The sequence below is a fragment of the Charadrius vociferus genome, unplaced genomic scaffold, assembly GCF_000708025.1.
Source record: "Charadrius vociferus isolate BGI_N301 unplaced genomic scaffold, ASM70802v2 scaffold61, whole genome shotgun sequence".
NCBI classification, from domain to species: domain Eukaryota; kingdom Metazoa; phylum Chordata; class Aves; order Charadriiformes; family Charadriidae; genus Charadrius; species Charadrius vociferus.
Genome location: NW_009646945.1, coordinates 3,130,617 through 3,153,763, shown reverse-complemented (window position 1 = coordinate 3,153,763; position 23,147 = coordinate 3,130,617). Strand labels below are relative to the sequence as shown.

At 38.1% G+C, this 23,147-nt stretch overlaps 1 protein-coding gene across 1 annotated transcript in view; it reads right to left on the bottom strand.

Annotated features, from left to right (window-relative positions):
• PARD3 (par-3 family cell polarity regulator) overlaps window positions 1-23,147 on the bottom strand; it is a 480,197-nt gene that overhangs the window by 389,986 nt on the left and 67,064 nt on the right. Inside the window, exon 6 of the mRNA XM_009895122.1 lies at window positions 11,385-11,486. Within this exon, the coding sequence (XP_009893424.1) occupies window positions 11,385-11,486 (102 nt within the window). The remainder of the gene's footprint in view (window positions 1-11,384; window positions 11,487-23,147) is intronic.

Sequence of the window (23,147 nt, the reverse complement as noted above, 5' to 3'; positions counted from 1 at the left end):
GAATACGTTCTTGACACAGAAAAGCCCTTCTTCAGATCTACCCAATACACAAGTTGATCAAAACAGGACTTGGTCTAGAGTGCTTTGTTTCAGTTGTTTCACCCACTGACATATTGTAACAAAGCCAAAGTAGTAAAAGTTTCTTAAAACTACTCCGATAATTCTACATCTATGAGTACTGCAATTCAGACACATATCCATGTGAATGATGTTAGCAAAACACTTTTTCTGGAAGTGACACCATAAAAGATTAAGTTAAAGCAGATGATTTTTTTTCTTTTCAACAAAAATATAATTTAGAGGATTAAATAATTAAACCAACAAGAATACGTATTCAAGACTTTTTCAAGCATCAGCTTGAATTCTGTAATTGAGCATATTTTTCATTAACCACTAGAGGTCACACAGTAACCATGGCAGCTATCCAAAAGATGAGAAGTCTCAAGAACCTCAAGGTCTGGAAAAATTGAAATACAGGGGTACTCACTGATTTGCACCTACAAATGAAATTATTAAATTAATTTGAGTAGTCTTTCCATTTCCCCAAAAGATCCAATGAACATGAATGCTCACGGATGTCACTTGTTATTTTACATCTCCGTAAAACTTAGATTTATGACTTTAACTTCCCAATTTGTGCCTGATAATAAAGGGGACAAAAATAGTCAGAGCTTGGTGCCCCTTTGAGGGCGTTCCTAATTTCTTCAAATATTTTCTCACTTAAAACTTCTGGACCTTCCATTCAAACAAAGGGGCTTCAGCTATGACTACAATTAACATCAAAGAAGCACGCAAAACCTGGAATGTCCTAGTACTCTACTAGTCAATATTTTGCTATTTAAATAGACCTTTTAAGCTTTCGAGAACAACAAATATGAACCCAGACACATCAAATTCATTCTGGTTTTAAGCTAATACCAAAGTTTGCAGTGGACGCAATAACTTAAACTCTCTTAAATCTGGATGGACATGCTGCCCTCAAAATTTGGGAGTAGATGTGGTGATCAGGGCCCGAAAACTACTTTCACATGAGAAATTCACTTAATGCTGCTAATGAAAATCTAGTTGACTTTAAAGCATTTGTGGAAGCAGTATTTGCAAAGTCTTAAAATACTTTATGTTCAACACAGCTAATTAAACATTCCCTGGAAAGTTCCTTTAAACCTTTCCAAAAGGCATCCTGTGCACACAAACGCGGAGTGAGAGATGCCTGATAGCAATCCTGTGCTCCTTCTATATTAGATTAAATTGGACATCAGTATACAAAGACATCTCATGGATTGACTCACTTGTTTTTATTCCATTTACTACAGTGCACACTACATTTTCGCTTTGGAGAGATTTCATTTAATTAGATCCCAACTATAAAAGATAACGACCTGTGTATGGAAGTCTTTTTCTATGGCAGAGCAGCACTGTCAGGGCATTAAGCTGCCCTCTAACCCTAAGAACTGGTCCCACCAGAACAGGTGCTGCTGCTGACTTGCATTACCTGTTCTGAAATAAGTAAAATATTTCACTCCCTAAAGCTCTCAGTCTGGTGCATTTCAACATTAAAAATAATAATAATAATAATGAAGAGCAGTGAAACAGTTTTAATCTGAATACTAATTTCAAAAGTTTCAGTACCCATCATGTTTTTCAGCAGAACAGACAACACACTACCAAAACCTCGAAGGGCACATATTACGCTATAGAAGAAACTCCTTGAAACAAAACAGAAATCATAAACCACTTCTTAAAAGCAGAGAAGATGCAGACTTTTCCTGCTATCAAATTAACATAAGTTTAGCTAGCTCTCAAGAAATATTATAACAAAAAAATCCAGCTTTACCAGCACAGAAGCTTGTATGTATACATACACGTACTCACACACACATCGCAAATCAGCAGAGATTGTTTTCCGCTTCGTAATAACACAGCAAGTTTTACAATCTTTTTAAGAATTTAGGAAGTAAGGATAATTTTTGAGAAATATCCAAATACAAACCTGCTTTTTCTGTGCCTGCCTTTTTTGAGCACCCAGCGTAGCTGACTTAAAGCTAAGAGACTTGGATTGTCTCCTGACTTTCACTGAATCTCTCCGGCGATCATATGAAAAAGACGACGACTTCTTTGTAATTTTCCTCTTAGGTGTGTCAGCCATTTCATCCACCAAAGTATGGTTACCTTCAAGCAAGCAGTGTCCCAAGAAAAAAAAAACTCAGTACCATCAAGCTTCCCCCAAGCTTAGAGGGAACAGTCTTCAATCCTGTAGGAAGTGGAGCAACCCAAAAGGGATGGAGCCCATCTAAGAACAGCTTCAGTTCTTCCAACAGGTTGTACAAATGAGAAAAGCCGATGGTCGTGCAAGAGCAGGCAAAACTCCTTCTTGCTGTATAAACTCAAACAGGCTTCAGCAGTGATGCTAATCTGAAAAATGTAGTGACTATCCTGCTGAGCACGCTAAAGGTGAACGGAAGGTAGTTCCCTGCGCACCAACAGGGTGTGGAAGTACACCAACAGGGTGTGGGGACGAAGCAGAAGACTTTGGGTTCAAAGCATCTTCTTAACTCTTTCCTTTCTGGGCTACTGCTAGGAAGGGATATGAAAAGGCAGACTGGTGAAAGCTCCCCAAAAAAGACAACATTATTTTCTTCCCTTTGGTTCCACGACACTTGCTGAAGGAGCCTTCAGCCTGAGATAGCTGTCCCTTTCATTAGGGGCCCTGTTTTAACCTAATTCAAATATTCCCTTTTCTCTCTTTGTCAGAAAGATTATTCACGCTACAAACTTACGAGGTAATTTATCTACTAAGCCAACTGGAAAATAAAGTCCAAGCATACGTATAAATCTTACCATCCTTCCTGGGAAATAACTATGAAGTTACAGCACTCTCTTAAGACCTGTTGGTATCAACGGGTAAGAGGGAAACACTAATGAATTCTCACCCTAGTGACTGTGTGGGAATCTTATCAGACAGCTGAGATTGCAACTTTTGTACCAGGACTGTGTTTAGGTAGGAATGTTTCCCTTGCATAACGTATTAGTCAAGGAACACTGCAAGGGTGTAGAGCCCCAAGACTTGCTGCTATTGATTTCCATTAAGCAAAACATATCCCAGGCACAAAAGCTGTGCATATGGGAATGCGCCTGCAAACCTAACGCTGTCAGATCTAAATCTGGGTTAAAATACAAGGAGGAAAACTATCTTTGGACAAACTTATGCCATTGTCCAGGGTCTTTTCCAGAAACTTTTCCTTAACTTATTCATGACACTACTTCGCATACAAAACAACTGTGAATAATTTATAGTTGCAGGATTATCCATTACTATAATTAAGCTTTAATATGGGTCAGTCCTCTAGTGTATGAGTCTCACCACCTCTGTTAGGAAATATCTCTGAAGTTGGAAAAGCATTTCTTTTAAAACCTGCCGATATCAAGGAGTAAGAAGGTAGTGCTAATGAATTCCCATAACCAACCTTTTCTGCAATTTCTTCCTTTGTTGTAGGATGAGTAATATACCTCTAGGCCAAAGTGATACTGCTAAAATTAATGAAAAGCTATCAGAATATCATGCATTTATTAGCCATAATGGCCTAATACTAGATTCACTGCAGATTTCTGTGGAGATTTACACTGTGAAGAAATAGAAAGCACTGTTTCATACTACCAACAACTACTTCTAAGTAGTGAATCTGTAATTATTACAGGACGTAGAAAAAATACATTGTTAAATATTTTTAGTACAAAGTATCTCCTAATTGTGATGGGTTTATAATACCGTAGCAGTCATCATCCATAGCCACATATTGACCTTCAGTGTTACTAACATTAGACACTGTGAGACCATCATCATTCCAACATTCTCTGTGGTTTTCACCAAAGTTTAGATTAAAGAGACTTTCTCACAGATTGAGACCCTACTTAAATTACCAGTTCCCATGATTTACAAGCATCATCTTTTTGAAGAGTAAAAATAAGCAGGTAACTCAGCATTATGCATGCTTTTAAACTACGACTTCTGAGGAAAAAATATGTCCTCCAAAACTTCTTGAAGCACCTGCAGCATTTGATAAAAATCACAACCATTTTGATATATCGTAAAAGTGAAGGTCAAGACAGTATGAAAGCCTTTTGTAGATTGCTGCTCTTATGACATACTCTAATCATGCTTATTTGCACAAAAATAAATATTAGCAATTAAGACTGACAAAGGCACAAATAAACTTTAAAAAGCCATTAAAATGCATCATTTCACTTCAATAAAAAAACACATTAGACCTAAAACAGGTGCAAGAAATGTAACAAAGTGAGGAAAGATAATGAATGGATTTCTGAATGAGAGAAAGTAAATTGCGAAGGAGACAGAAAAGGACAGATATCCTCAAAATCTTTAAAGATACAGAAAAAGATTTAGATTCTATTTATTCACAGTTCCCCTAAATAGAAGAATCTGTAGTGCTCAAAAAATCAAATTTGAAAACAAAAGGCAGAATTTGCTTTGCCAATGAAAACTTTACTTTCATTTGATGCCCCCAGATTTGGCACTGAAAAAGAATGATTCCTCAATGTCACCTCTGATTTTACAGTCATCTACAGTTTTTTTTTCTTCCATCCTCTTTTCAAGGCTGAGTTCTGGCCCATTTAGAGACTGCTGGTAGAGACTGCCTTTAATCTATACCTGGAATCAATGTTGGCATTTGCTCTGTGCTTTTGCTATTTCTACAAAATCTTTCTTGGTTGCTTGGTTTGCAGCTGGAGGAAGCAGAGGACTCACCACCAGCACGTACAACAGCAAAATCCCATCACCCCACTCCCTTCTCCACCCCTTACTTCCCCACAGGGACCACTCTGGCATCTCCACGGCCACCGGCAGCCTTGCTGAACTGAAAGGGAACATCTCGACCTGCTCTTCCCTTAGTCAAGGAACACTAACAAGGGTGTAGCCAAGAACTACAGATGAGAAACAACATTTAGTTACATCTAATATCTCTCAGTGATTGGAAAATGCACGTTTCGATATTAATATATTATGTCCAGTATTTCCTTATTTCCATGAGATTTATTCTCATCCATAAACATTGTGAAGTTAAAACTTAGTTTATTAGAAATACTACAAGCATTTTAGTTACCTTCTTTGACAGAAGATAATATTTGCATTTCGAGTATGTTATTTCCAAATATGTCTTCATTAAATAGCAGCTGGGAATAAAGACTGTATAAAAACCTTGATTTTCTACTTTAAATCCATCAGCAAGACAGACCTAAAAATCATGTGGCCATGCCAGTAATAATGAGGCAATAGTGTTAATGCAAGAAAACCTGGTTAAAACAGAGACACTATATTTTCAACAATTTGTCAGAATTTCAGTTAATATCAAATTCCAGGCTCTAAAAATGTAATTAGAACAAAATACACTGCATAATACTACATGACATCAAGAGCTTATTGTTAAACTGAAGTTTTTGAATTTTTAACACAAAATAATCATGGAATTGTTATACAAATGGTTTCTTTTCCAGTATCAATACTTTCCCAAGCTCAGTGGCTCAAGTAGTTATTTTAAGCTGTTACAAGAAAAGAATGCCTTATGCTCAAAATGTGTTTTGCCAAGTCACTTATGAGTAACAACAAATTGTTTGAAGGTCATCCTGTTTTCCTGGGATACCGCGAAGGCAGTCACAGAACAAGAAGAGAGAAGCTGCACACTGTGGCAGAGATAATCATGGCAGTAGTTGAAATTTAATTTGATGGAAAAGTTTTAAAGAAAAAGGAAGAAGGGCTTACCAATCCTGGTATTGTAAATACTAAGAATCATATTTTTGAGTAATCTTTTTGCATTTTTAGGTTTGAGGACCTAGACGTTCTTTCATTCACTGCAGCATTTTAATCTGTTAATGGCAGAAATAAACTTCAGAAGTACAACAAAAAGTTGTTCTTCTTCTCTGTTCATTGTTTTATGGTTAAATTCTTAAGTTGCAGAGTCAAAGAGAATTCAAATGTAAATTCAGCCATAAGTTTGCTTAAATGAGGCAGAGACACCCCCAAATTTAGAACAAACACTACTACTTTTGAGTACTCTGATTATGTGCTGATGGAAATCTAAAGATAACACAAGTTCATCTGTGCAACTTTCATCAAGTTCAAAAGCTCTTTAACGTTTTGGAGGGAATGAACAGACACAGGGTTACCAGAATCTCATTCTTTCTACCAGCATCATGTTGTCACTGGTCTACCAAGAACTTACTATGGAACCAGGGTCTTTCATAACTGTCCCTAAAAATGAGAGTGACAAAACAAAATTCAATAGCAGCAAGATACTGTAATCACAGCTGTCCAGTCCCTAGCTAGCCTTTAACCTTAACATCATAATGCATTTGTTCAAAATACTTATTTTTGTGTTCAAGTTAACATTTGTTACAAACAAAATACAGTCATCCTTTCCAAACCCACATCTCACGTATCACATGCCTCTCTAACTCAACAGTGCTTTCCAAGAGGAAGTAAACAAAACAAGAGTATTATTTAGAATTGACCATATGTTTAACACAGAAACCAAAAGTTCATTTCCTTTCCACTATGCTGGGAAAACCTCCTAATATGCTTTATTATGTGAAGAAGCTGCTCAAAGACTTTCTCCCATCACGCTAGAAGCAAGCAGGCATTAAATTAATAATATTAACAGAGTTTCTGTACATCTCTAAAAGTGGATGCAAATGAAGTGCAATTGATCTCACTGAATTTCAGCAGCAATTTGATTACTTAACATACTTAACTCTAGATCATGAATGTTTACAAACTCCATTTCAGCACAGATCTATGAAATTAATTTCCATCCCATTCTCACCAACAGTATTCCACTCAAGACAGCAACTTCTTGTGCTTCTTTCTAGGAGGTTCAAAGTATGTCTAAGCAGCAGTAAGCACCACCATCACCTTGATCTTAAAGTGACCTGGGCCGGATACTAGCACCACACAAAAAACCACTATGGTAAACATGAAACTTCACTCCAGACAATACCAAACCATATTCCTCTGGTTTTTATCTGTGCGCTCAGTGGGCAGAAGTATGAATTATGCAGCGTGAAGAGCTGACCGAATATTTGAAAATGCTAAGTCAAGCAAAGAAAGCCCATCCCTTCGTTTAGAGAACAAACCCCAGGCTGCAACTAAGCACACACCAAAATACAGTGGTTATTTTTGAGAACCAGTGTTGAATTTATTAAGACCGTGATGAAGGAAATTATAAGATGCTGATGTGTTTACATTTACAGGTTGCTAATCCCAAGCTACCAAAAACGTTAATACATTTGGCCAAATGAATTTATGAATAATTGCCACTAGGTTCATACCCTGCATTGTTTCAAACTAGCTCTATTTGCCAAACTTCTCACCAAACCCAGTGGCTGTTAATGGCAGATACGTGTTGTTCTTTTGGGAAGGAAAGCCTCTAATGTTTCAGAAATGTAGCTACCCCAAACACAGACATTTTGATCTCCAAAGCTGAGCAAAGGCCTGAGCATTACTATGCAGGAAAAAATTACATAAAATTGCACGTGAAATAATTTTTTTTAATTATGCAAAATACAAGTGACTATTTCAGTGAGAATTCAACTGGGAGCAAGTTATATTTAAGCATGTACTTTTAAAAAGGGAGATTATACAACAATTTCCTGAATATTTTTTTTCCATGGATAAACAAGGGCCTATGAGATCCCTGAATAAGTACTTTCATATTACACCCAAAGTATGAGGACCCCTGAAGTGTCTATGTGTTTCAGCCTGCCAGGAGAAACCATGGTTATTAAGGATGGTTTGGGTATTTTTTTTGTTCATTTGATTGGGGTTTTTTTGCTGTTGAGAACGTCTGCCTACCAAGAACTGAACTGAGGTCATTGAGTATGTTATCATCGAGCTGGAAACTTGTCAAGTTGACATATGTTTTTTGAGAGCCTTCAAATGAAGGGCTACTTTCACAAGTAAAAGAAATCTAAACAAATCAGTTTGTTAACGTATCTCTACAATATTGTTCTAATCACTAAATGTGCAAGAAACCCATGGTTTTAAAATGACAAAAATAGGTTATGCAGTTGACTAAAAGCAAGTTAAAAGGAGTTATTTCTCCTTTATTTCTGGAAAAGAGATATCGGATATTCATCTGCCCAAGCTTTTGAACGAGTTTCCTCAAACAATACCAAATATGCTCATACTTAGGACTGGAATGGATGCCACTAGTTGAAAAGAGATTTTTCTTTCTTGTAGCAAAGTATTTTTCAAAAACAATAAAGACAAGACAATCCATTTGTATTCATGTATACAGAGAGAGACAGATAAATATGAAAAAACATTGATATATTTCTATTGAAAAATACCTTTCCATAACAAATCCTGGACAAAATTTGCACTTCAATCAATAACAAAGAAGTTTTCCAATAAAAAGAATAACCAAATGAGCATTTATTCATTTTTGTTTTAAAACTGTTACTACCATTAACTACATTAACAAAGTTTTCATCAGCAACTTCACATGTAGTGATATTGTGTAATATGAATGTTGAAGTTGCATGGCAGTTAAGTTAGAATGTATTACGGACTTTCTCAATGAACTATGTTAAAGGGCTTAAGAAGTGCTGTTTCAGAAAGGAACAAACAGCTTAGCAAAATCAATTTTTCCATGTAGTTTTTTTCACATTTTTCTCCTTTTTTTTTTTAAGGGGGAACAACATTGAACATCACAAATTATTCCAGAGAGCAACTGGTTAACCCTTACTTACTCATTCTGTTTTAGTAAGTGACAAGCAAATACCAAAATATAGGGACTCAAGAAGCTAAATACAGTCACCCTACCATGCTGCATTTTAATGTGAAGGCCACCATCACAAACCTACTTCTCTTATTCCATTCAGAACAGCTGCTGTCTCTAAGGGTCTTTGTATTTGTTACAGGATAGAACATTTTCTCCATGGAGACAGTGGAATAGGAGTAAATATATTCTTCACATTACTTAGAGTTTTACTAATATAGTTTGCTATACAGAGCAATAAATTCATTGAGAGGACAAGCTGGTCCTTAGCTGCTTCATGTTCTGTGTTGTGATTATATGACACTGTACAACTACTTATGGCAGAAAAGCAACATAAAAAAGACAAATACTACTTTTATCACTGTGGGAATGATCCTTACATCTACAGAACCATGATAAGAGCAAACTGATTTTCAAAAGTACAGATGATGGGTAGTGAACAGCACAACAAACTTGTCTTCAAGAATGTAAAGAACTTCCTTGTAAAAATGAACACAAAGGTATTAAGTGTTCAGCTTTGCAATATCCTAGATATTTTTGTCCCAATTAAAAAAAATATATAGGCTAATGTTTAATTTTGAGCCTAACTAATCCTAGAGACCTCAGTAATAATTTAAATAAATGTTTAGACATCATCCATTTAAATGCTTCTTAACAAGATAAGCTTAAGTGTTTATATATAAAATACCACTAACTGGAGATATATTCAGAACCTTGCATTAATGAGACCTATATCAGACAGATAACCTATAACCTATAATCAGACCTATAACACAGAACTGGTTGATACACTCGCTATGGATAAAGCATCATATGCAAAGCTAACAATCCAAAACTAAAGGGACCCAGGAAGGTCCGGTGTAAAATATACGACAGGAAACTGAAAAACAATGACTAATGACTGAAACGCTTGAAAAGAATCAAACGTGAAGGTCAAGTAGGAATGATTACTTCAAGGATAAAAAGCAGTGTATATCCTAATCAATGCTACAAGGTCCTTTAAAAAAAGGAAATTTAACTGACAAGTGCTATCAGTAGAGACGTGCCAGATTCACAGAATCAGAGGATATGAGCTTGGCAAACGCAGAAATAAATACTACTAATTACTAGGTATCTTGTCCATCTATACACAAAAACAATATTGTAATAATGACTTAGCCTGTTTCAGTTGCAGTCAGAGTTTTTCATCTATTAGTCACACACATAAAAACACCCACAGAGTTTCACTGTGAGGAATTACCCCACTTGAAGGCGGCAAGCCAAGGTCACAGCCAAAGAATGAGGTCTCGAAGTCACCAGAATTCAAACTTCTCCTTCTGAAGGGAGGGGCACGTGAGAAGTTAAGAAGTGCATGATTCAAATAAGTTTAAAAAATATATATATATATACTCACACACATATGTATGTGTGTATATACATATATATAGTGACGACTTGCACCAGCCTCCTTGCGATCTGTAAGCAAAAGATAAACTAATCGTGCAGCTGAGCACTTCAATATGAGACAACTAACTCGAGGTTTTAATTAGCTTTTCGTGAAATCTTAGCTGGGTACTATTTTTATGGAAGAAATTCCTGAAAAATCAGCACTGTTACTCTATACAGCTTGAGTAATCCCAACATTTCAGACGGCAAGGAGTCTCCCTGTCCCAAGACTCCCCACATAATTTTTCTTTATAAAGTCCCTGTTGAAATAACCATGTCAATTTAATTTTGTCACAAGAAATAACTGCAGGCAAAGTATTTATTTCTGAAAAATAAGCCTAAGAGTCATCATTTGGCCAGTTTTCAAGGAGCCTTCAGAGTGCCTGTTGCTTCCAACAGTGGCAACTAAGGATCCTGTCTGTGAAGGAGCGGGGCCCTGAAACACATTTCCAGACTGAAGCCTGTATCAGGCTCAGACACTCTCAAGAGCTTTGGCAAACACATGTGTCTTTGCACAGGAAAGTGCCGTATTTACATACGACTTTACAGTTCGCCACAGTGTTTCTTACCTTATTCTTTTTGAACAGGTACTTCAACGACACAAGTATCTATAACCTCAAACAAACAGCCAATAACCAAAAACCTCTTAGCTGACTGCGATCCAAATCTCTACTTAAAAAAAAAAAAAAGAGTAAAAGGACTCAAGACCCAGCAGTGTATAATTATCTTCTCAAGTTCTGTGTAACCAACAATTCCTCCCGAAAAGATTTTTGAGAAACAATCCACCAACCCTCCACAGTTATAAACAGCATGTATTTTTCACATATTCAACTAGTAACATGAAGCTAAAATTTAACTTACAGATTCAATTTTTTTGCATTATTTTTCCACTGTATGAGGATTTTTTATTCTTGCAGCCTTCCATTCTCACTTGAACTTTTAAAGAACCAAACAGGATGGAAAACCCATGATTTACAATAAAAGATTTCCTGTACTTTTTTAAAAACATAACAGTAACAGACTTCTCACATCCCTCAAGCAAACTGTTGAAAAAAAAACGTAAAACTTTTGCATTGACTCCCACTTTTGGACACATGCAGGAAACACAGAACGCTGATATGCCAAATGAGCAGTGTGTGCTGAGCTGCTTTTGTAGTTATTTGTACTTACACGGTCTTTGTCATCGGCTACATCACAAAGAATGTCATCAAGATCTAAGATCCCACCATCGCCATGCTCCAGTCGATGTACTTGTATCCAGTAGTTTGGATCCTGCATAAAAGGAGAAGACAATAATATCAGATATCCCATACCAACAGAAGAAGGGTATTCCACCATATAGATAACGTCGCAGTCCTACAAATGCTCGACATTAAGACATCCATTTAGGTCATATTCCTGTAAATAAATGTAAATTGAGATGGAAAGCCAAAATTCTCTTTTTAAATTGCCTTAGATTAGACACTTTTCCCACTTATCAGCTCTACATGAGTCACAGTCCCATCACGGACATGTAGGGGAACAGCATTCCCAGTGTTACTGTACATATGCACTATATAAAAGGAAAATACATCGTCCTCAAAATAAAAGTATCTCAGACAGTGGTCAACAGGCATAAAACATTACAGGACAGCTGTAAAGTGGGGATTTTTTTTACAGGACAACTATAAAGGGTACAAACCAGTATTTCAATGACATCAGAGGGCTTTCTACCTCTGCTTTGGCAGAGCTGGTAGACAGGATATCTAAATCTTAAACGAAGAACACTTTCCACATTTTAATTAAAAGAAGATACACATACACACACATATATAAGTGTATATATATGCATATATATGTGTGTGGGGGTTTGTGTGTATACATGTGTCTACCAGTAACCGGGAAGACTGGCTTTATAGTCCTCATTATTACTTTTGATACAAAAGGAAACCATAACTGATAGAATAAGGTCACATCCACAAAGTGTCTTCTACGTATTACTACATGACCTTAGCGCTGTTTAGTACTCAACCTGCTCTTCTTAAAAGGTTTGTTTTCTAACAGGGGAAAGTTGTACTATAAACACATAACCTGAATATGATACATAATCTTTTCTTGCTTCTCAAATATTCCCCCATACCAGTGCCAATGCCCGGGGCTGTTGTTAAGTGTCTAGCAGTAAGAGAGCTTCCCTGCTTTTCACTGAGCAGGCACCACTGCAGAAAGTGACTAATTTGAGGACCTTCAAACTTGCAACATCTTACAAAGTGCCTGACTTCCTAAAAATAGCAATTAGCATCCAAGTCTTTTCAGGTATTTGCATCTAGAAGTTTAAAAAAAAAAAAAAAAAAAAAAAATCAAACAAATCAAACAAAAAAACCCCACCCAAACAAACTCAAAAAGAAACCCCAGAACCACCCCACCCCACCCCACCCCCAAAAAAAAAAAAAAAACCACCAAACAAAACACTCCACCCTTGAAGAACTTGAAAATAATTTGATTCCTTAAAGGATGGAACAGGACAAGCAGTGGGACCACCAGAATTCCTCTAAATACATATGTGGTTTGAAATCTTGAGAGGACATGCTGCATGAAATCTTGGACAGCATGCTGGATGAAAGAACATCAAGGGATATTAATTTGGTTTTTAATATCCCAGAACTCTGGTTATTTGCACGTCATATAAATGCAGAGGTCAAAGATTCTGGAGAAATATTATAACCATGAAACCTACGTCATTGTTTGTATAAATACATCTACCTTAAATACTGCTGCAAATCAGCATCCTCAGATTATCAGATTTCAGAATTACATTTTACAGCCATTAGGCTAGTCATTTCAGAAATTAAATTACAGATCCTTTTTCTTTAAGTATTAAATATCATTACCTTACATTTCTTCTAAGCAAGTATTTATTACATAATTAAATGATATTCCTAGTACATGGCTTTTCCTCAAACTGCACTTACTGATGTAGCACATTATAGGAGACAATTCAGCATCCTTTTTTTTAAAAGTAAAAATTCAGGAATAATTAAAAATAGTACTACGTTATTCACGCTGTCATGCATACAGAGGTGCACAAATAGCTACATATTCCAGAAATTTACTCTGTAAAAAGGTACATAATACAAATACTAGGATAAACTTTTTGTTAAGTTTGAATACTCCACTAACACATATACAGGGCTGGAAAAAGCCTCGTGTGCAAACCAGAAATCCTTCAAAGTTCCTTAACAAACAAGTTCTAAAGGGAAGTCTGCTGAACAGGTGCCTTTGTGAACTCTGCTCTCAAACTAAAAGGAAAGAGGATCTTTCCTCATCCTCCAGCCCATTACAAAAATCTCCTCTGCCTCTCGTATCTACACCAGGGACTGAAACACAGGCCCAGGCTTTGAAGCTAAGACCAAACTGACAAACTAGAAACCATCTTGCGCTCCTAAAGGACTTGATCCAGGATTCATCTGCTAATCACTCCATCTCAAAGCCAAGTCAGAACTGAACCATAAGCCAGGCTTCCCTGCAAAATCAGAAATGGAATAACTAGTTTGGGCTTTAAGAGAATCTGACCCCTCAATGTGACACACTTCACCATTTTTATTTGCATCATTTCATCTTCTTACTGAAGAATGGAAATAGTAAAAACAGATAATTGCAATGCTGGCTCAATCCATCAACACAAACAGCACCCAAACTGAAACTACAACTTCTATATTCCCATATCCTTATGTTTTTTCCTTCCCACCACAAGTATTACCCACCTCCAAGGCAAATGAAATAAAACATGCGTGATTACAGAATCAATAGTAGAATTGCCCACTTCTAAAGCACTATTGTGCTATTTGAGTACGTACAATCTACATCAAAAATAGCTTTGATATATATGCCGCATCACTTTTGCTAATTAGTTCCTTTAAAAGTTTCTCGATATTGCATAAGAAGTTTGAGATAGACTTCATTTTTCCTGCATCACCTATTCATTGTGCCATAGCCTGAACTGCTCTGGCCGCTTTTCCTGTCAGACAAGGTCCTGATACAAAACAATACATTAGCAAGACCAGACAAGAAATATATAAAACTAGTTTGGCAAGAATTTACTCTGGCAGGATTTGGTAAGTAAATACGAAATAACAATGAAACTTTTCATTAAAGCCCTCTCCAAACTTCACAGAGCAGTCCTCTTCTTGAGGCACTTTTACTCTATTAAAGGTTTCACATCAATCAAGGTGTTGGTAGGGGAGGCTTGGGAGGGAATAAAGGGGAGAGGAGTACTAACATTTTGTAGGGATTAGTTACACCACACTAAAAAAAAAAAAACCCAAAAACAAACAAACAAAACCAAAAAAACCCACAAAACAAAAAAAAAAGGAGAACAAAACCAAACTCACACCAATGCAGCTAGTGATTTTAATGAGTTATGAAAATCCATAGCTATTTATGGCTCTTTAAAATTTTAACTAATTCTATGTATTAGCCAACCAAACAACATGGAAACACCCAAACTGCATGCATAAATGCATAACATTTCAATTGTTATTCTGTGTTCTGCCTACAATGAACATGTGTCGTACAAGAGTCAGCTTGTATGCACTGTTTGCTAAATACAAAAAGAAACTGGACCATACTTAACACTGATTTGAATTCAAATACTACTACATCAACGTTAGAAGAGTATTTGCATTCACAGCTTGGTCAAGTTGTATTTCTCCATCACAACCAGTGAACTGAAATTCCTAATTCCCTACGCAATTGCAGTAATACAGTCTTTCAAGCATTCAAAAATACTGTTTTGGCTTAGACTACTTACTGAGTCATACAGTGGAAATCAGCAATTACCAGAGTTTACTGGAGTTTACACAACTTCATCTGAGGAGTAAACTGGTCCAATCGCTCCTTCAGGACACCCAAAAGACCCTGAGGGTCACCTTCTCCCGGTGGCAACACAGGGCTCTCAAGTGAGATCTCACAAACGAGGGACTGGCTCCAACACCAACCCACAGAGAGATGGTCTGCTCAGGGCATGTGCAACGGGGTACTTACAGGAGTGAAAAGGAAATTGTCTTCTTGTTATAAAACAAGAAAAGTGCAAAATATATCAAGTCTACAAAAGCCAGTTCCTGTAAAGATTAAAAAAATGCTAAATAAAAAATTAAAAATTACTTGGAAACTTTTCAAGAAACCTGCTTCAGCGTTATTCTGCTTTAAGAAAACATCCCAGAGTCGGACGCTTTGCTGTTGTTTCAAAATTTGAATTTGTATATTACAATTAGATTTTCACATTTTGTCAACAAAACAAAGCCACATTTATACCCTCTTGCTGTTATGATTGTGCAAAAGGGTACTGCACTCTCCAAATCTGCAATGCATTTAGAGATATAAAAACATGCTTTGATAGAAAACTCATTAGCTAACACTGCTCCACCAATGTGTAAATTAGCAACGTGCAATTATTTTGTAAAAGCTGTATAGATGCCTTTGTCACCAGTTCATGCAGAAGAACTAGCAAGTTCACTTCATTGAATACAAGGATAGAAGTAATGCTAAACCTGATTTATAATATCTTCATTTAAATATTGCATCACTCAGCTCAAGTCTAAGCAAGTCAGATCTCCCGTTTCCTGTGTACACGCATTTAACTATTCTACTTGACTATGATTATAAAGGTACTTATAATTTAAACTCATGAGCACTACATTTTTTGCTCCAAAGTCCTCTATAATGGAAGATAAATATTTGCTAAGTGAACACCAGCAAGAGCACATTACAAAGGCAGCAAGAATGCAGCCATTCATATTCTGTTTATTCCATACAACATGACTTCTAAAAAGCACAAAGGAAAAACTGAGAAAACCATTCCTTTAAGTAATATCATTCAATATGCTGTAGCTGACAATTTAATGTTCCCACATAATGGAAACAAGGACCATATGTGGAAAACAATACCTAGAATTAGGAATGGAAACTGCAATGTGTTTTTATTAAATGGCACAGGAAGATTTCTTATCCTTTAGTTCCAAATAGGTGTCTTGGCTTTTGTAAATGTACCATTTCCAAAAACGTACAGAAGTGTTTAACATAAAAAGTTACAATAAATAAGATTATCATTTGAAATATTTTGTGCCTGTTGCACAAGAAGAGAGCACCACAAACTTCAGAAGTAGGTATCCATTTAAGACAAAGCAGAAAGTCAGGCTCCTAAAAAGCCAACCTTACAACGCTCAGAGCTTACAAATTCTGCCCACCACTGTGACTCAGCCTCACCTGCCCACCAGGAGGATGTCCCAAAGCACCAAACAAACTGCTTTATCTGCACGGCTACAATTACGTAGTTGGGGGTGGGATGTGTGGAGGGTGATTTCTTGTGTTTGGTTCGAAGCCCCCCACAGAGCAGTACTGGGGAGTGCAGCGGGCGCTCCCCCAGAGGTGTCTGCGCTTCTCACCTCTGGCCATAACAACCCAGGCTTCCCAAGGCAGCTTTCAGATGGGTGCAGGACAACTGGAGGTGCCACTGCAATTTGTTACACATCTTGAAATCAAGTAAACCAGACTTTTCCCCCCGGACACCCCGCTATATTTTCTAATTTGTTCAGGCCAGAATAGTTAAAGAGTATGTCTCACCACGGCGCAGTACCTGGAGAAGCAGTTTGGCTTTGCCAAGCTGAGCTCACCGAGGCTCTCTGTGCCTGTCAGAGATCAGCCCTCTAAAACTGAAACGATTTAGATTTAGGTTATCATTTATAGCTCTTTCCTTTAAGATCTTTTTCAGTACATAGATCCTTACATGGATCAGGGGTAGATTTAGACTGAACATTAGGAAAGAATTTTTCACAGAAAGCGCGGTTGGGCATTGGAACAGGCTGCCCAGGGAGGTGGTTGAGTCACCATCCCTGGATGCTTTTAAGAGACATTTAGATGTGGTGTTGGGAGATATGGTGTAGGGGAGAACTTTGCAGAGTAGGGTAGATGGTTGGACTCGATGATCCCAAGGGTCTCTTCCAACCTAGACAATTCTATGATTCTATGATTTTTAAAAAAACACTGTCAACCGGACAGTGGTGCACAGGTATTCCAGTGTAACTCTCAAAGGAAAATGAGTACACCACCGGGACGAGTGAAAGCACAGAAGCAGATCCAAGTGTGTCAAGGTAACTTCTCATGTATAAATGAGGAGACAAAAGGAAAGTAAGCATATATTTTTAGCTGCTGCTTAAAATCATCTGAAATTTAAGATTACATGGCCATGTGTGTGGCTGTCTTCACTGTTTTGACTATTTTGAGAATAAATAAAGGCTTTGTGACAAAAGAGCGCACACAGATCAAAACCAACTAAATCATCAGGCTGGGGTGTGTACTGGACTCGTTCAGCAGCATACGGCACTTGGGCGTGTTAACACAAGCTGAAAGGAAAATAATGGTTAATAAAAAACTAATATATCTGAAAATTTGCCAGTGAATTCATTCATTTCCCTGTCTGGCTCTGTGCTGCAGGAAGAACCGTCAAAACAAGCAGTGAGGTGCCAAAGGAAAGCCACGAACGCTCACAGTGTCAGCTGGATTCCAGTTATGTTCCACAGCCCGACACGCCGGCAAGAACAAGTCCCTGGGTTTGAATTGCAGCTCCTTCCTGTCGCCTGTCTCCTCGAATTTCGGGCACAAAGACCGGCTGTGTAACACCCAACAGCAGCAACAGGGGAAAATTGGCTTCAGAGACCGTTGCACTCTCTAAGGTATGTTGATACTGCACCACGGAGAGTTGGCAGTAATGATACAACATAAATACATTCACCATCTCTGCAAGGGCACAAGCCGGCAAAATACTTAACATTAATGAAAGCAGACCTCAGAAAGTAACTGATAGCTGTAACAACTCTTAAGTTACCAGGTGAAGGGACAGTTACCTTTTCCATTTCTGACTGCACTCCATCTGCAATCACTCCCCCCATACCAATTTTTGAGCCCGTTTACTCCACTTTGCCCTGTGCCCCATGAAAGCAAGAAAAACAGGGCTAGAGGACTACATAAAATAGCTGAACGCTGTACAGTAGAAAATAAGCCTCGTGCTTTTCATCTTTTTGTTTCTTAACCTGTGAAACTGTTTTTTGGACTGGTGATGTATCATGCTAAAGTTAATTTCTTGGTATTTTGTATTACCAAGGAATAGGGATACACACCCAGGAAGGTTACAAATCATGCCTTTAGAAGAGGGTTTGGTCAGGGATTCAACTTTTTCAAACATACAAGTGTACATATAATGCCTTCAACCAAGAGGTATATAGTGATCCCAGATACCACCCACAAAAAAAGACAAAAACATGAGAGTCTGATCATTAAAGCATCCTCTTCCATTTTTACATTCACCAATGCTTTCCCAGCTTTGCTAAAAGGGCTTTAACTTAGCAGAAATCCATCCAAGACAAAATCTGACCTCAGACACTGAAATGTTGGAAAGGGTGTTTCCAAAGTGGAAAGCAATGTTAGCTTTTCAATGCATCCTGCATGTCCACTTCCAAAAATAACAGTGATTTACTCAGCAGAGAAGTCTGATAGCCAAGAAACCATGAGCTAATTGTTAGTCCACTTCAGCAAGTAAATGTCTTCGAAACTCCAATAAACTGAAATAATACAGTCAGTAAACCATTGGAACACCACTACTAATTGAGCTGTGCTGCATTACTACTGTTGTACAAAAAAGCATCCAGGAACTACTGGATCTTGCTTTAAACAGCAAATGGTTGATATTAAAAAATGGTAAATTTACTTTGGTTGTTAAGCACAATGAAGTTTGCATTAACTTTCAAAATATATATAAATCTCTTGCTCTTCTGAAAAGAAATTATGATTTCCTAAATCCATAATGAAAGAAGTCCGAGATGTACTATAGAGGTACCCTATACTCTTCCTGTTTTCCTACCCTAAAATTGTCTAGGCAAAATACTGTCTCTTAGGATATGTAAATTCTTCCTATTAATGCATTACCTCTGTGCATCATGGAAATCTGGATTTTCTTTATTTGATTTTTCTAAACTCATCCACTTTACCTAGAAGCAATCTATACCAATCCACAAGACATCATATCACTAATTAATTTAAATCAACTTCCCTATGTGCTGCATGGTTCCAATATCTATTAAATAGCGCATCATCTCCATATGCCCCGATAACCCAACATTAGGGAATAATTCAGGCTGGAAGGGACCTCAGGACATCCCGGACCAATGCATGCTGAGCCAAAGGGGGGTCAGCCTGTGTCACTGCACAGGACTCCTCCTTCCCCAGTGCAGGACTGGGCATGGGTCCTGCCTGCATTTCACACAGCTCCTGGAGGCCTATTCCAAAAATACCGCATTGAAAACATTGCTCCTTGTCAAACCTGATGACTTTGGTGACGTTTCCCCACAGCACACAGCCCACTAACCACTAGGAGGTGCCACCACCAAAGGGCAGCTCCAGGCTCCCAAGCACCCTAGTGCGTCAACTTGGGCACCCGCAACAAAGGAAAAGTTAATTTGTGCTGCCACTAGAATGCATGTGGCAACCAATTTTGAGAATTAATAAATGAAGGATAAAGACTTATATTTGGCTGTGAGAGATTAGTCCCACGACTACTGTTTGTTTATGCTGTGCACAATTAAGTTCTGTTTGCTACAGGGGAAAAAATAAAATATTTGAGAAAAATATATTGAGTGAAATGACGTTGTATCTCTGAAATCCCTGCCGTCTATGCTGTGAGCACTGAATGACACTGTCCTACCCAAACTGCAAAATAAAACTTTTACATAGGATTTATTCCTCTGTAGGAAAATCCTAGACCTCTCTCCAAGCACCGCCACAAACTCCAGGTGTGCTAAATCCACAAGCCAGGTAAGAAAAATGTCTTTGTTTTTCAGAGTATTTTGCTGCAACCCAGAGATTACTCCATAGATCTGCTTTTAAATACAACAATAATGCAACAAAAGTTTAATGATTACAATTTGTAATTATTAGTATTAACTCCAGATGACAGAGATGAATTACAGTAATCAAGTCGAGAGCTCATGAATATGTAAGTGAAATGGGTATAATGGTGCACAATCTTCTATGCAGGGACATCAAAATTTGGGCAATGATGCTGAAGAAATGAAGAACATCTTTGGATTGCAGCTTGACAACTGAACCATGAGTGAATTTGATGAAAGAGAGAAGTGCTTTCTGTTTCTTCCAGGAGCTTATCTCTCACTTCCACCCATCATTACAGCATCGCTTGGATTTAAGTGTTCATCATTTTTTTCAGCCACTATGATAGCTCTTCAAATTCAGTACTAGATTTAGATTTGAATAATGGAGTTTACTGGAATAATCATCCACGTGTGTGTATGGTATAGTCTACACATATGGTGTAGTCTGACATGTGTACAATTGTTCTATGTTGATTAAACATAAAAATTGCAAGTCTGGGAAAGTGTTTCAAATTGATTTAGGACAGTAGAAGTGCAGTTGTCTACCCTACTGACATCCAACATGAGATGAAGAGCCTAATTTATTTCAGAAATGTACTGGAAATAAGATTTCCATTTGGGGGCCATTAATATCAAGCACCATGAAAGATGGAAACAACCAGTTTTGATATATGCTCCCAAGTGGGCACAGTCAATCTTGTAGTATGTGAACCATAAACAATGATAAATATACAGAGAGAGTCGCAAAAACAGTATTATATACAGTGCCTCACATTTCCAACACTCTGTAAACTGTGAAATTAACAAAAAAATATGAAATGCCACTCTCCATTCTGATGACTGTATTATTCCTCTGGGAACTTCAAAGTCCAGGCTTGGTGAGTGGGACTTTGCAATATAAACAGCTTTGCTGAACCATGTGGAAGGAATGCACAAGTTATGTGAATCACAGGACAGTTTATCTCAATTTAGATCAACTATGATATCTTAACGTTTCTGAGAGGATTTGGAGTTTTAGCATCCCAGACACCTTACTCTCCCCTGCCACCCGGCCAGCCGCACGGAGGGGCACCCAGGAGCTCTCCCTGCCTCCCGTGCCAGTGCTGTAAGTGGGGGGTGTGTGAGAAGAGATCCCCAAGCTCCCTGCACCGCAGCACGGCAGCACACAAGAACAGCAAGTTGCCTGGGCACTGCCCGCTGCCTGCACAGTCATTCCCCATCTAGTTTACAGGAGAAGCAATCTGTCACCTAGGTCTGTTGGATCAAGCTGGTATATGGCACAAATAAAGAGTGACAAACTAACATATGCTGAAAAACACCTACTGATCAACACCGGGTCCTAGGACCCAGCATAGATACGCAGAGCATTTCAACTGATTCATGTTGCATGGAAATCCTGCTAATAGTGAGTAGGGGACTGAAAGCTTCAGGAGTTTCCACTGAAGTTTCCAATGAAACTGCTCCCAAGACTTTAACAATATTCCCTTCCTTTTCTCTCCACAGCTACGTGCACATTATAGCTCATACAAAAAGCTTTCTACATTGCCTACGTATGCTGACATGAGGGTGCAGGACCCCCGCACACCACCACTCCAGCATCTCACCCATAAGGATCGGTATCTCTGTTTAACATACACCTGTGCGCACACACACACCTCTGGGTCAAACCCACCATGGAAAATTGGTTTCCAGTCAGCATCTGCAAAAGCAATGTGCAAATAATCATAGTAGTGTGTTAATTTATCTGTTAAATACTTTTCAAGATATTTTAACCAAAACAGGCCTTATTTTCATCTCTGGAGAACAATTTTTAACAACAATATTTAGCTATTACTTTTCCAAACTGTCCAATCTTTTTGAAGCACTGTAATTTCAATACCTTCTTGTGGCACTGATTTAAACGTGTAGTCATTCATACCTAAACATGCTTAGCATTTGTCTGAAACTTTGAAAACAATCACTACATGAATTCAACTACAATCGTATTTATTTTATAAGGTTAAATAAAACAGATCTGTCAATCTCTTCAAATCCAGGGTTCTGATCACGGCTAATCCAGAGGAGGAACTGCAGTGCAGCACTCCACATTATAGTGAAGGAGGGAAAATACCTTAAAACCAAAGACAGAACCAATGCTGAGTGCTACCAACTCCGCATTTTACTTTTCTGCTACTTCAGTTTGTACCCATGTTTTGTTCAGAGATCATCAGTTACCATTTCTCCTCACAAATCCACAATAATCCTCTATTTTGAATCAGTAACTAAACTCAGGTCTGGTCTGAGCTTGAGGGTAGCCCCAGTTTAACCAGAAGAAACCAGAATCCAACTCCCACACTCTTGAGTAGTGAAGAGAGCCCGTAACAGGAAAACCCTAACTCCTCTCCTTGCCCTGAACCCTCACCTTACCAGTGACCCTCCTCATTTTCAAATTCCTCCCTCAATCTCATTTCCAGTTCCAGAATTTGATATAAGGACTAAAAATCACCTGCCCCCTGCAGCTGCCCAGTGCACTGCAACCTTCCCTCTTCCTCCGGCTTCTCGAAACCCACTCTTCTCCTCCATCATCCACATTTGCTTATGGTTCACCATCACTCCATACCAAGCCAGCAGCAGAAACAGAGAGCATTTCCAAGATGTTAAAGCAAACACAGATGACAACTATTGGAAAAAAACAGATCCAAGAGCTTTCCATTTACTACACCAGTACTCCCTCCACCTTGACGTTGCGATACCCTCACAGACCCACCTGCATTCGTGACCATCAACATAAGCAAAGCTTGCAAGCTAAGCCCTGAAAATGAACCCGCTAATGCAGGAAGATGAGGGCTAGCATTAAAAGCCTCCTTTTACTTCCTTAGTTATCTTCTCCCTTGCCACCTCCAGCGATAGGGAGCAGCTAACAGCAGTACGCTGAACTAACCCATTATACATCTTTCAAAATTGCTTAGTTCTCTAACAGCATGTCTGCACTTGTCAAAATTAAAGCAGGAGACTTGATTACGAGAGAAGCAAAACCAGC